Source organism: Rhododendron vialii, chromosome 13a, assembly GCF_030253575.1.
Source record: "Rhododendron vialii isolate Sample 1 chromosome 13a, ASM3025357v1".
Classification (NCBI taxonomy): Eukaryota; Viridiplantae; Streptophyta; class Magnoliopsida; order Ericales; family Ericaceae; genus Rhododendron; species Rhododendron vialii.
This window is the reverse complement of record NC_080569.1, coordinates 3,439,151-3,454,578: the sequence shown is the minus strand read 5'-3', so window position 1 is coordinate 3,454,578 and position 15,428 is coordinate 3,439,151. Positions and strand designations below refer to the sequence as shown.

At 37.7% G+C, this 15,428-nt stretch overlaps 1 protein-coding gene across 1 annotated transcript; it reads right to left on the bottom strand.

Annotated features, from left to right (window-relative positions):
- Nucleotides 1–242: 242 nt before the first annotated feature.
- LOC131313050 (1-aminocyclopropane-1-carboxylate oxidase homolog 1-like) lies at nt 243–3,523 on the bottom strand. Its single transcript, XM_058341111.1, has 3 exons — nt 2,902–3,523; nt 823–1,147; nt 243–710 (listed from the first exon to the last, which is right to left on the bottom strand). The coding sequence occupies exons 1-3, from the start codon at nt 3,438–3,440 to the stop codon at nt 459–461; spliced, it is 1,116 nt and encodes a 371-aa protein (XP_058197094.1). The 5' UTR covers nt 3,441–3,523; the 3' UTR covers nt 243–458.
- Between the last annotated feature and the right edge of the window lie 11,905 nt (nt 3,524–15,428).

Sequence of the window (15,428 nt, the reverse complement as noted above, 5' to 3'; positions counted from 1 at the left end):
TGGAAGTTGTGGAGTTGTTTTGTTCTAGGGGCAAATCTAAGTGTGTCTTTTAAATAACTAAATGTGTCTCTACTTTGATCGATTCGTATGAATATTTCTTTTCTTTTCTATAAACATTATCTCTGTGAAAATTCATCTAGAATGGTATTGCAGGCTATAGTTCTGGGCATTTCGATATGAAAGGTAAGAAATGCCATACTGTTTCATAAAGAAAGAATGCCAAATTATGGACACTGCAAGAATTTGAAAACGCGCTGTGTTCTTCCTCAATTTATTCATTATACTTCTGCACTGCTCTTATACAAGTAACGGTAGTGAAATTATATCTCATGGGTAATGGAACAGCCATCAAATTGTAACTCTTAATGAAGAACAATATTAGAGCATGATACTATTTTGTTATTCAGTTGGAAATACAAATACATCACGAGCCGGCCAGGCCATCGGAGTCATTCAATTCACAGTCTGTAGTGAGGAAGGGCAGAGGCAATTAGTCCATAGTTGAGCTTGTAATAGGTAATGTATTCATGGACTAGGAATTCTCTGTAAAGAGGGGGATTCTCCTCCGATAGAAGCTCCTTTATGGGTCCAAACGGCTTAGAAACCGCATTGCTGCCGGGGTGGAAGAAACACGCAACCGAGAGCCTGGGTCCTATCGGTTGAGCCAGCACTCTGTGCTCCACGCTCTTGAACTTGTCGTTCGAAATTATCTGAACAGATAGAATGCACAAAAACAACAACGAATTAGAGAAAAGATAAATGAGTGACTAATGCGTAAAAACATTTGTCATCGATCAAAATAGAGTAGCGTACTGTACTAACCTGCATAAGATCCCCGATGTTGGCAATGAGGGTTCCATGGACCGGAGGGACGTCAACCCATTCATTTTGGTGCAGAATCTGGAGACCACCAATTTTGTGATCTTGGAGCAAAACTGTTAGAAAAGTTGTGTCTGAATGTTTGGCGTTGCCCATGGTGAGGTTCGGCTGAGGGCAAAATGGGTAGTAGAGGCATGCCATGGCTTCACTTTTCATGCACTCGATATTTGAAAGGTAGTCACTGGTTAACCCTAATGCCTCTGAGAGTAACTCAGCCATTGTCTCCCTCAGTTTGATCATGTGCTTCACATAGTCTTGCGCCTCTTTTCTGCATCTCAGAATTTTACTAATTTATTAGACGAGTAAAAGAATTTTATTTCTAATTCTGTTAGCAATCTGGAAAAAGGTTTAACCTTGGAATTTTTTGCAGAAATTCGGATGATGTGAGAGATATTTGCAATTAAGAATTCCAATCTAACAATATCGTCTTGTATATAAATAGTAAAAATTCTTAGGCCTAGTTTCCCAAAAAAAGACTACTGGTCTTTTTGGTTTGTCTTTATTCAAATTTGTTTCGTATTTACTAGTTTTGCGACAAGCTTTGGTGTAGTATTAGTTTGTCTTGACGAAAGAGAATTAGAAAAGTAAAAAATTATATTAACTTTTACCCAAATATTTTTTGTATTTTTTCTTGAATATTTCAAAAATTATTAGGATAAAAGTTATAAATTTTTTTCTTTTTCAACTCCTTTCGTTGAGACGAATCAATAATCCACAAATATTTGATGTAAAACTAACAAATACGATTAAAATTTGAGTATGGAAAAAACAACAGGATTTTTTTTTTTAATACTACTACTCCCTCCGTTCCAAATTCTTTATTCGGTCTGCAAAACGGAGTATAAAAATAATGCAATTTTTTCAAGAAAAAATTTAAACTTTTTTCACAAATTAAAAGTACTCATTGATATCTAGTAAGTTGTTGAAAATTTTTTGATTTTTTCTTGCAAAAGTTGTATTATTTTTAACACTCCGTTTTGCGGATCGGATAAAGAATTTGGTAAGGAGGGAGTAATTTTTATGTTGTAGTTGTGGATTAATTTTCAAATCCATCTTTAGAAGCTGATTTGTCTTTTCAGAGATACGGTAGACATTGGAAGACGGAATAGTGCAACGGTGGCCCACATACAAACGTGGACCCACAGACATTAAAGAAATAGTACGTCCAACGGTGACCAGGTGGGTCAACGTCTACCCGTGGGAAAATTATTCAGCGCATGCTGCGGAAAAATTATTCAACGACAGTGAATAATTCAACCCCCCACCATGCGTGCGTGATAACACGTGGAGAATTGAAAAACGCTGTAGGGCATACTGTAATATTTGTGCAGAAAAATCAAACATGCAAGGTGACAAAAATACGTGTAAGATTTAAGAGTTATGGATTATTTATAATTTGAAAATACAAAAATTGCAAAGACCAATCATGGTTAATACTAATTTTTTGTTTGTCTTCGTAGTGACTGACGTGGGGCACATGTATTTTCATATATTTAGCATAATTATGAAAATGTGCAGCTATACATATACGTACATTTGCATAGATTTCGAAAACTTATCTACAAAATTAGTTTTATGTTTCAATTTCGTCATATATATGGTGCATTTATAGTTGGTTTTCCGAACTGTTTATCTATTTGGAATGATTCTTTCCTAATTGTATTTATTTTTAACCGTCTAAGATAATATTTTAAAATAATGTCATTAATAAAACTATCTCGATCATACTTGTCGGTGTCCACGTAAAACATACTCTAAAAATTTTGTCTGAGATTTTTATACTCATTTTTACAGAATTTAATTAAAAGTATGTGTTATAAACTTTAATATTTTGTAATGCATGCTTATTTTAATTGTGTACGATCTTATTGTGGTTAATTAAAAAAATTAATTTACATTATTATAATTAACAAGTGGCCCACTAAGCATCCGTTCCTGCTGGTGGGTGACAGCTGCTTATGTTTGGTTAGTGAAAGAATGAATGAAATTAAACCATAAAATTGGAGAATTTTGGGTTTATACCTGCAAACAGGAGGAAGAATCTGAGGATCCAAGTTATCATCTTGGAAAACACAAGTCAAGATATCCCTCCAGCAACCGACTTCCGACTCACGCGTGGGCACATTACTAGTAAACCTCACCTTCAGCCTCCCATCACCGGAGTACAACGCTTTCTTCTCCTCCGTCGCCTGCTCGTGGAACCTTCTAGTGGCTTCCAGCATCGCGTCCATAGCCTCGACCGGCACCCCGTGGTTCACCATCCTGAAAAAACCCCACGTCGACGCCGCCTTCCGTATCTCCTCCACCACCTCCCTCCGCCTCTCGCCCCCCGCGCTCTCCGCCCCCGAGAAGTCTATCGAGGGGAGCTCGAGCCCAACGGCTGCGTCCGGTCGCGGCGACGTTGGCACGGTCTCCGGTGGGTGGACGAAGAACTTCGGGATCTTCGTCGCGCCAGAGTCGACGAGGCCTTTGACGCCGGATTTGGTGTCTTCGAATTGCTTGATTTCCTTGGCCCGGTTGTAGGTTCCGTCGATGGGCTCGTTGGTGACCTGACCCACCATTTTTGGAAGCTGGTGGTGGTTTAGTAGTGTTAGTAATGAAGAGATAGAGAGAATGTGTTGTTTTGTTTGGAGGTTAGGAATGAATGGGAGAAAGGTGACGGACCCTTTTTTATACTGTTTTAAGGAAAGGGAAAAGTGGAATGTAATTGTTTTAATATGTTTGGAAAAATCAACGACGTAGGGCTAGTTCAAGAATGGTGAGCTTCCTAGCGGATATTATCTGCGACCGGATGTCCGCATGGCCCGCTATGAGATTTTGGATACCTAAGACGATCTTCGAAAGTGAGGCCCTTAATAATTATAAACGAAAATCAAATAAAAAGTCAATCACACTGAATAATTTTAATTCAGATATAATATTTGTTTGTAATAAGAAGTACCGGTGTAGTAGCGTTTAAGGGAGCAAAAAGATGCATCCATAACCCACCACACTGAATAATTTTGAAAGGCCCCATAGATTTTTGGCGATCCCGTAACCTTTTACTCCTCCTTTTTGTTTTTTTTTTTTTGTTTTTTCATGCATTCCGTGTTTCATTTTTTTGGGCCATTGCGGCTTAAGTATAAAATGTACCTTTTACTCTCCTTTTTGTTTTTTTTCTTTTGTTTTTTCATGCATTCCGTGTTCCATTTTTCTGGGTCATTGGGGCTTAAGTATAAAATGTCTTATTGAGTTTAAAATTGGTCCCTAAAACAACACATATATACTAGGTCCTAAAAATAAGTGGAGGCCCTATTTTTTTGACATTTTTGGGGGCTTAAGGCCCACGCCTCTTGGGCCTTAGCCCAAAGCCAGCAATGGATGTCCGGACCAGCTTACGTGCATCTCGACTGATTCCAAAATAAATTTTTCCGAATATGTATGTATATATGTAAGATTGATGTGCAAATTGATACGGGTGGATACGTGGTCGACACGCCAAATAAATATTTAAGAATGTGGGAGGGATGCGTGAGGAATGGTAGAGGGATACAGCGAGCTAGGCTGCATTTATTTGACTTGTAGTATATTTTAATGTGGTACTATGTTGGCTAGCTCTATTAAGGGATAAATTAATGGGTTGTGATTGTAACAGCGAAATAAATTTAGTCTTGTGTTTAGATTACAATAAATAATAAAAATTCTAAAGATAATTAATTATAAGTATGTTACAATCATTTGCAAATACCATTAATTAATTTGAGAATCAAATTAAAAGCATGCTATAAAGTAATAATCCAAAGTACTCCTAGATTAATTTCAAGAACCCAATATAACTAACAATTCACATATACTCATTGGACAATCTCATTAATATAGGTCCTACAAAAGAGACTCTTTGATTATGATCAAATGTTCAAAATTTCACAATAACTATGAGAGAGAATCCAGACCCATTGGTGGTTGTGTGTTTCGGGGACTCGAACCACTTAGCAATTTGCCAATAGTATGGGGAATACGAGGACTGAATTAGCTAGATGGCCTCTTTCTTTTTTTTTCTTTTTTTTTTTTGTTGGTAAAATTAATAGTTATGCAGATAACTAGTCAATCTACGTAACCAAAAAAATCTAGAAAAACAATGACTACTAGAATGCCTCTTCTAGAACTTGAGGCGAATATAATATGGGCAGCAAAGCATGCATGCAAAAGTCCTCAATTATTTTTTGAGTTGTGCTACCTCCACACCCACTTGCACACCCATATACACACCCACACACACAAGTGTATGGGCCCCACACACACTGTAGTGCACACACTTGTATGTGTAGGTGTGTATATGGGTGTACAAGTGGGTGTGATCCTAGAATTTCCGTTATCTTCCCAGTGATGATCTATTTGTTTCTGGTGATGCAACCGCAACGCCCTTCCATTCAACAGTTGGACTCCATGTTAGACAACGGTGGTCTAAAAGTACTCTCCATGACGTCGTTGTCATTAATTGGACCTTTTTTTAACTAATTTTTGCAATGGGTTCGGATCCTCTCTCTGGTCCAAGCTTTTGGTCAAGAGGAAACAGTCATTCTAGGGCCACACAATGTAAAAATAATGGTTCAGATCTGGTCACAAATTCTTTGCGAGAAAAGTCTCTGAGCAAATTTAAACTTTTGATTGTAGCTTTGAATGGTCAAAATTTCGACTGTCCCTTCCGATCTAAACTTGCCAACGTCTTTTTTGGGTCTCGGATAGCTCTTGTTTGTTTTTATTCCCTTTAACTTTTGTTCCCTTTTCAGAGATTAATAAAAAAAAATTTGTCAAGCAATTAATTATGGTAGTAGCTAGCAAGACAAAACGCAGTATTGGGCCCCGTTTTCATTAAAAAATTTGCATTGTAACTCAAGATTTTTGTGAAGTTGTTCGTACTAAACTAAAACATTCAATATATTTTATTCTACTAACTCAACACATTTTCTATAGCTTATAGTTTAGTAGAAACTATTTGACGTTTTATGAACTACATGAAGTAGTTCATAACTTAATGCTTAGCGGAAATGCCCCGGACCTTGGGATCCTGCAGCGCCCCTAACGCGCTGTAAGTTGCAGTGCTTGATCATGTTCGTCCGTCTTAACAATCAATGGTTTAAATTTAAAATAAAAAAAACTTTTCCGGAGAACTGGAATTTTTTTTCTAAAATTTGGAACGTTCAAAACACTTTTAGACGGTGAGATGCAAGGTGCAGCGCTTTCCGTCTTCCGAACGCCCCATGGTTTTACTGGGAGGACAAATATGTCTAGAAGGCGGTACTGGTCAAATACCGTGGCTGTTAAGTAATAAACAAAGCAAGCAGGATGGAGCCAGAGTACGTTCTGTTTCAGGTGACGGAATTTGACAGGACAGTTACGTAGTGATACAGACATTATATTGTATTTTAATTCTCCATACTCATTCTTCAAGTTCTAATACCAGGAACGCTACATACATTACACACTTTTACTACACCATCCACTGTATTCTTTATGAGACTCATTTTGAGTCTAACAAAAAATACAGAAAAATATTTATAAATTTTAAAATAATATTTTAGGGGGCCTCGTAAAAAATCAGCTCTAACGGGTATCGATAAATATTATTTCTGAGTTTGTATGTTCGAAACTGCGCAGTTGAGTATTTTTACTCCTATAAATTTAGAAATAATACTTACTGATACCGGTTAAAGTTAATTTTTTGCAGGGCCTCCTAAAATATTATTTTAAAATTTATGAATATTTTTATGTATTTTTTGTGTGACCCAAAATGAGTTCCATAAAAAATGTAGTGGATGGTGTAGTGAAAATGTGTAATATATGTAGCATTCCTCTTCTAATACTGATTTTTTTTTTACTGGTCAGAAGAGGCTGCTCTAAAGCTTAAAATATTATTCAAGTCCAGAAGAAGGGTAGGAAAGAGTCAGGAAGTTATGGGCAGAGAGGCAATGTTCAACTGGTTAAGGCACTTCTTCAATAAACTACTAGGTTAAAAAAAAGTCCTATCGCTGCGAATTACAATTTTCTTTCGCCTTTTCCCACTCGTAGGCAGCAAAAGAGAGAACTAAAGATTTGCAACTAAATTTGTATTACACAGACCATCCAAAACCAAACGTTATTGATATCACGAAAACTCTTATTACTAAGAAAAAATCACAATAGTGGACAACAGAATTACATCACGAAAAAGATGATAAATTAAATGAAGCAGAAAAATTTGTAACTAAATTCAAAAATGCACAACTTTATTTTTCTATGGTACCGACCTACACAATCTGTCATAGCCTCTTTAGTTACGATTTCGATTTGGAGAGGATAAAAACTCACCGTAACTTAACCACAAAGACTCGTAACTATAGCAGCAAAGACTTCCTAACTCTCTAATATATATATACAAGTACTATATAAAGTTTCATCAGAATGACTACCAAAATGTACTACTATTATACATAAAGAATAGTAGTACTGGCAAAGAACATGTACAATATATAGTTCTACTTCTTGTCGTTATTTCTCCGTATATAACAGTTGAATGGGCTACGCTTCATGAAGCAACAACCTTATCAAGACTTTTAGCCAAATTAATAGAGTTAACAGTTGAATAGTACGTTCGTTTTTATTTTCTTTTGACCTGCTCGATCTGTGTTTCAAGTTTCGCCCTTGAATATGGAGTTTGGTCGTCTCGATATACCATTTGTTGAGTTTTAATAAAATAAAATAAAAATAAAAATAAAAATAAAAACCTTATCAACAAAAAAAGGAGCAAATAATACAAGTTTAATAACTAGTAGGATTCTTGAAGCAATATTTGTGAGGTTAAATATATACTAATACCTATTGAATGTAATATTTTTTTCCCCAACTAACCTGCCTCCGCTGTTTGACTGCATGTGATTCAAAAGATTTTGGCGTCATGCGGGTTCAAAGCATGGGTCCTCAATAATGCAGATTTTGACTTGAGAAAGTGCGGAGAGAGTAAATAAGTGCTTGTCTTCCATAAGGTCGTATATTCGAATTTCACGAAAGTCAAACATTCAAAACATTGGGGTCGCTGGGTGGATTTATCCGGCTGTTAACTTCAAGGCTCTGAAATTAGGGGAGGAGCGCAAGCTGGACAAGACATAAAATGAATAATGAGCTAGGCCATAAAGAATCTCTTGAATTAATTACCTGCACAAGGTAGAAAGTTCCCACATATACTTACACCTGGGAACTACGTACTAGCCTTCCTCACTTGGAGGCCACAAATATTGACTCGAGAAAGTGTGGAGAAAGATTGGCATATGAGAGTCAAAAGACTATCGGAAATGGAAAAAAGGGATCGGAACATAACAATTAATGAGCAATTAAGAAACAAAAATGCTACAGGTACCGAAATTGGGGGACCGAAATCGGACCGACGGCCGCCGGCGGGCCGTCTCCGGCCACCGGACGGCCGATCCGAGCCGTCCAAAAATTCTAAAAAAAAAAACCGAGGGGGCCCACGCGGGAATCAACGTCATCCGAGGTGTGTAGGGTGCTTGATCGGAGCACCCCTTTTCGTGTGTATATGTAAAATTTACATATACACACGAAAAGGGGTGCTCCGATCAAGCACCCTACACACCTCGGATGACGTTGATTCCCGCGTGGGCCCCCTCGGTTTTTTTTTTTAGAATTTTTGGACGGCTCGGATCGGCCGTCCGGTGGCCGGAGACGGCCCGCCGGCGGCCGTCGGTCCGATTTCGGTCCCCCAATTTCGGTACCTGTAGCAACACTCAGAAATTAAGAAATGCATGGCCAGTAATGCCTAAATTTTTATACGAATATATATAGAAAAGAATAGTAAACGTTGTACAACATAACAATTAGTGTGCTATGGCGCGCTTGAATCCGCAGTCAATCCTGATGCGATGAAAACTTTGGTATTATTCTCTCTCTCTTTTCAATTAGCCACCTTCCTGAGGAAAGACTGTCGATGGATGAATTTCTCACTGCCGCCAACAACATGGTCAGGATCGTCCACCTCCGGCACAGACTCCCTCCTCTACTTGTTCACCCGAACTCTAAGAGTTTGACGAGAATTGGTCACATGTATAACTTCATTTGGCTGCCACAACAAAAACGACTTGGACATATCACAAACCAAGAGATAGAGACATAATTAATATTACTAGTTGCTGGAGGACCCCATAAGAGGTGCTCCGGGAGTCTTCTCTACAATATTTTGTGGGTTCTATCACTAAGTGTGCGGTGTGGCTCCTACAAATATGTGGTGGAAAAAGCCCGTGGAATTCCACATGGTGGGGCTCCAAGAGTACTGAATAATCACTCGTGGGAGAAGGCACAACAATTCGTCCTAAAACCCCCCCACCCCCCGAGGGCGAAGCTTTTTTTGTTATTGTTGAAATGAGAAATAAGGTAATTATTTAGTACACCGGGAGTATATTTTGTTCCCTCACATAACATTTGGGCCCCACATGTTATGTGAGGGGAAAGGTATAACCCGGAGTTAAAATTTCCCCCAGAAATAGGGAAAAGTTTGGATCCCTCTAAATTTGACTCAAACCCAAGCAGAGAAAAATTGACCAATATTTACTTTTGAATTTCTAGTATCTCACTTCCTTTTTCCTTTCATTTAACTTCTTTTCTTTCCTCTTCAACCAGTCCAGACATAACCTAATCATAGGAAGCTACTACGAAACCGACCACACCTGGCCAGGAAACCTATTTATCACCAAATGTACTAGTTCTCCTAGGCATATAACTGCCCTTTATTTCATGTAATGACAAGTTGAAACGATTGTGGGAGGAGGGACTGTCGCGAGTCGGGACTAGTCCGAGATGCGCCGTGCGCGCAATTTGGCCCAGGACCCCGCATTACCCTAAAAAAGAAGAAGTTAAAATAACCCATGAGTAAGAAAATAACATCATTAATTGTAACCTCGATATAACACAGGAATAATATAAGCCATTATCTGTAAACCAACAGGTTTTGTATAAATTTCCAAAATAGATGGGAGAAATTACGAAGAAACGTGATGAGTATGGAATATATCATTAGGCAGTGGTGGAGCCAGGATTCGGTCACGGGGGTGGCACCGTTCAATGGAAATCTAGTTACATGTTGTGTGAAAAAAAATGAGTAAGAAAATTAATTGTAGAAAGCCATAAAATTAGGTTTTACTGTGGATTTTTTTTTTGAAATAATATAATACTAATTTTTCTCAATCCAAATCAACCATTCTCTAAATTGCAATTTTTACATTATTTTTACAAGGTATTAGTTTTTTTTTTCATACTCGTAAATACCTAGTCGTACACATTAGTCTAAAGAAAAAATTATGGGTTGGAAAGTGACAAGTTTCGAATGGCTAAATTGAAAAGTTTTAGGAGTGTCAGAAGCAATGAGGAATCCCTCTTTCACTCTTAGTTTTAAAAAAGGTGTAATACGTAACTTATTCATAAAGATATGGAAATCAACATATTCGTGAATGTATTTTATATGTCCATTCACACACACCAATATTCGTAAAGAAACATGCAGTAAAAATCGTACTAAACTTGGTAAAAAAATTAATGTTCAAATTGGTCACTTGCCTATCCAATTAGTGAAAAATACCTTGTGGGAGTTTATTCAAAAAAAATTAGATCAAAAAAAAGTTTATGCAAAAAAAAAAAAAAAATGTTTATGCAAAAATTTACAGTGACAGAGCGCTGATAGTTTCCCAAAGAGAAACTGCTGATCCCAAAGAGAAAAACAGGATCAAAGAGAGAAAAAAAATTGATCCTTGGGGGAATCAAACACGCGTTTTCCAGGTCTGAGACATGACACAAAATTTAACCAACTCCGCCAAAGTTCTCTTTGAGAAATTTTCTCATATTTTAAGATTTAACATATTTCTCTGCAAATTTTTTTTTTTTATATTTTCAAAACGGAATGGCACGTTCCACTCTCCCCACCACGTAGCTCCACCCCGGTCATCAGGCTTACCCTGGTCCTATTCCAGGCTCGTATGTATATGCCATTGACGCTTAGAGAGTCTAAACTTGACCTCAATAAAAAAAATAAGCTGAACTAACCTGAACCCATGGTACAAGAATGGAAACAAAAAGAAGATTTTGAGGCACTTTTTAAAGGGCACTTTTACAAAACTGCCTTATCAAATACTTGACGAGGCATTCCCTTAGAAAGTGCCTTATTTTGTTAACCTAATGGGGCAGTCCAACTTAATAGCAGATTTTTGAATTATTATTTTTTACTTTTAATATGATAGGGCTGGTTTTAGTGCCCCAAAAGGTTTGTATATTAGGGCAGTTTTTACAACTCATCAAACACGTCACTCCGGTGTGCCTCAAAAGCTTGGAGAGTTGGAGGGAAATTGGAATTTCATTCTCCCGCGTCGTTTATGTGTTCCCCCCCCCCCCCCCCCCCCCCCCCCCGACCCATGAAAATATCCGCTCAATTAGGGTTCAGTCACTTCAGTCGTCATTCCCACCCCGTCTTTGCCACTGGTAATCTCTCTCTCTCTCTCTCTCTCTCTCTCTCTCTCTCTCTCTCTCATGTTCCAGTTTCAAAATCGAAAGCTTGAGGGGTGGCTAAGATGGCGAAGGCGAGGTAGATCTGGCGTAGTGTCGAAGTTCCGATCATCGTCGTCGAAGTTTCAATCATAATCGAACTGAAATTGGTCAGAACATTTACTCTCTATCTCCTTTTCTTCGTTGAAGGTATACTCAGAAATTTGGGTTTTTTTTTATTGCTTTGTAATTTTTGGTATGGGTTTGGTTCGGAAAAAGTCGAACCAAATCTGGGTTTGGTTTGGAAAAAAACAAAACAAAATTTAATTTTGGTTTCAATCCACTGGTTTAGGTTGATCGGCGTGGATGAAGTGGTGGGCATGGCTGGTGGTGGTCAGATCCTTTGTTGATGTGATTAATCAAAAGAAAAAGTTTCTTCAAGCAGAATTCTAGTATGTGGGAGGAGTTTGCAGAAGTAGATACTTGTCTTCTTTGCTTTTGCAAGGAGCGATGCATGGTTACATTCTCATTTAGTTGTGTAGCTTTCTCTTGCTGTTTCAAACGGTTGATTTTTATATTTTCTATTACTTTATTACTGCTGATTCCTTTCAGTTTTTGGAATATTCTTATACCTCAACTTTGTGTTATGCTTTATTCATTAACATGTTATAGGTGATGGCCCCAACAATTCGTAATACAGGACAAATCGATGTACAGCCTAATTCGTATTAGCCGCAGGAAGGAAGTATATATGGATGATGCGGCTATTGTTTAGCCCCTTAATGAACCAGGTAAATGACAAACTCACAAGTGCTTATCTCTTTGAATTTTATTGTCTGGTTCTGCTTTTGTTCTTGCTAAGTACGGGGACTATTTTTTGCTAGTGTTGATTTAGTGCTAAACTATTCCAAGTAACAAGATCAGTGCAAGCGTTTGTGGCATTCATTTGGTTTTTTGCGGGGGTAAAGTTAAGGCCTTGATTAATTAGATAGGCATGAGACCACTCTACAGGCTCATTGTGTTGGCCTTTCCTAAAGGGCCAGTGCATTGCACACCCTGTAATTGCCATACAGTCAGAAAAAGTTGCATGGTCACAAAGTTCTTTTGCCCAAAAAGCTTTTTCGATTTTTCAGGTGAGAAAACTTAATTGATTGAGGACTATATTTTGGTAATGTCTCTCTTCTCTCTATAGATATTTGGTGTGGAATTGCAGCTTCAACTTTTTAAGCATTGAAATTGTAGTTTTCTATGTTTGTGTACTGCTAAAATTGTAGTTGGTACTTGGACTAATTGGCTTAATTGGTCTTGAATTACTTAGTTCATTCACATATCATATGGATTTTTAGTTTGACTCATTTGAAGATTATGGCCTTAATGTGTCACATGAGTTGTTCAATCACTTTTTTTTCCCTTTCTTTGAATCATTTGAACAATGTCTAGGGGAAGTTGTGCATATACATGGCTACAGAGTACCAAATTCTATTGAAAGTGCTAATGGTGAGTAATAAGTCCACTATAACATACCCAGTTCCTGTACAGTTAGACTAGTTAGTTTCTCTGGAGTATTTAAGTTCTCTATTGTGAAATTATTTGTTTTGTATCTAAAGATGTTCTTATATTTCAAACAGGTATCACATGAAACTATGGATTTTGGGTAAGCAACTCTCATCTCTGTGTTTGATTGGAATTCTTTGATCATCTTCTTTATTTTCTCCAGATTCCCACTTTTTAAATTTACTTCAGCTCTTTACTTCTACAGATTCTTAGGTAAGTATGTCCTTGTTTTTCCAATTCAGGCTTTGGACGATGGAGATGGCTTGCTGGGAAAGGATTTGTCAACCTTGTTTTGCAACTTCATTTTGTTCATATGCTGGTATTACTTGTGTCACTTGGCATGAATTCTTGTAAAAGTTTTGTTAGAACCTTTTTCGTTTAATATGTTAAGACAAGGAGTTGGACAGCTTTTTGTACAATTTGAATGACAAGTTCATTGAAATTTTATTCTTGTATCCTAGCATATGGTGATCTTATTGATGCATATGTTCAAAGTTAGTTTGTGTATTATGTTGATATGTAAAGTGTGGCTTATGGTGATCCATATAACATTGCCAATGTTGTTGGAAACGTGGATATAACATGGAGAAGGAATTTATTTATTTTTTAAATAAAGGATTCTTTTGGGGCAGTTAGAAGTGCCGCATAACCAAAGCTACAAAGGCATTGATAAACGCCACATAAACTAAGCTGTCCCTGCACTTCAAAGTGCCTCGATATATAATTAACCATGGTTAGTACTCCTATCCAATAATCTATCGATGCACCAGAAACTGCCTTAATATGATGGTTTACTAAGCACTTTCGTATGCCGGGTAAAAGAACTATTGAGGCTTGTAAAAGTGCCGCATAAAGCTATTGCTGCACCGTTACAAGCGGCACTTGCATATTTTGCCCCAATAGCTAAAATGCCCCATTAGGTCTCTTTTTGGGGCAGTTTTGACTGCCTCGACATCATGATTTTGTTGTAGAGTTAAACGTGGGGCCTAACCAGAATTTCAAGTTTCGAAAATCTTATACTCCGTAGTTTATTTGGCTTAAGTTTTGAGGAAAGTTTTTTGGTTAATGAGTGGAGAGAGAGAGAAAAAAGAAAAAGAAAAATGAGATTAATAATGGAAGAAAAACTTATAAGAGACCGTATGAGGAGAGAGAAATTGAGTTTTGAGACCAAAACGAACACATTTTAAAGCATTTCAAATGTCTAAACAACACTCCATACAAAGTATTATATCTAGGTGTTCTTAACAAATACTAATTTTTAAATTTAATTTTTAAAAAAACCCTGAAACAACGCGGAGGCCGTAGCCTCTATATGCCCCAACATACATCCGTCTCTGCCACGACGGATAGGCCCAATCCAAAAGACCCAATAGGGAAAATGACGGCCTAGAACGTGTTTTGATAATTAATATCCTTCAAGGACATGCTAAGAACAATTGTTAATGCTGAAAATGTCCTTAATGGATGTATTAATTATCAAACCATGTCGTTGGCCGTCGTTTTCCCAAACTGTTATGAAAAGTGAAGACCTTTCTTGGGCCCAGATTAAATGTTTTTTTTTTTGATTAAATGGAACTTTCATTTAAAAGAAATTATGATAGTACATCCCGGGCCCATTCCGCAATGCAAAAAAAGCTCTTATTTTTTGAGAAAGCAATTTCAAGCTCAAAAATTATGGACTTACTGAAATTTAAAAATATGCAATATGAATCTTGTTTGAAAGATCTCATCGAGATCTTTTATACGATGCAAAAAAAAAAAAAAACTGAAACATCGAGATCTTTTATACAATGCAAAAAAAAAAATCAAAAAATTATTTTTCATTAACATTATTTTTGAGTTTGAAAGAGTAACACTACACGTACAGAAATTTTGGGACCGAATCCGGACCGACGGCCGCCGGCGAGCCATCTCCGGCCACCGGACGGCCGATCCGATCCGTCCAAAAATTCTATAAAAAAAAACCGAGGGGCCCCGACGCGGGAATCAACGTCATCCGAGGTGTGTAGGGTGCTTGATCGGAGCACCCCTTTTCGTGTGTATATGTATATAAATACATATACACACGAAAAGGGGTGCTCCGATCAAGCACCCTACACACCTCGGATGACGTTGATTCCCGCGTGGGGCCCCTCGGTTTTTTTTTATAGAATTTTTGGACGGATCGGATCGGCCGTCCGGTGGCCGGAGATGGCTCGCCGGCGGCCGTCGGTCCGGATTCGGTCCCAAAATTTCTGTACCTCTATCATTTTTGTAAAGGAAATTAACAATACATAAATTGGAGCATCAGTTGCAAGCCATCAGCGCATTAGTTGGCTTTCTGGCATATATGCATGCTTGAAGCTTATCTCGTCAAACCTCCGCATTAGGAATCTGCATCAATGTATAAAATTGCTTAGTGGATGATTATCAATATTAGAAGCTGAGATTAGTTGGATAGCTCCAAGAGTATCGATGGCCTCCTCAACTTCCAACCTATGAATGTTTTTCATGATGGC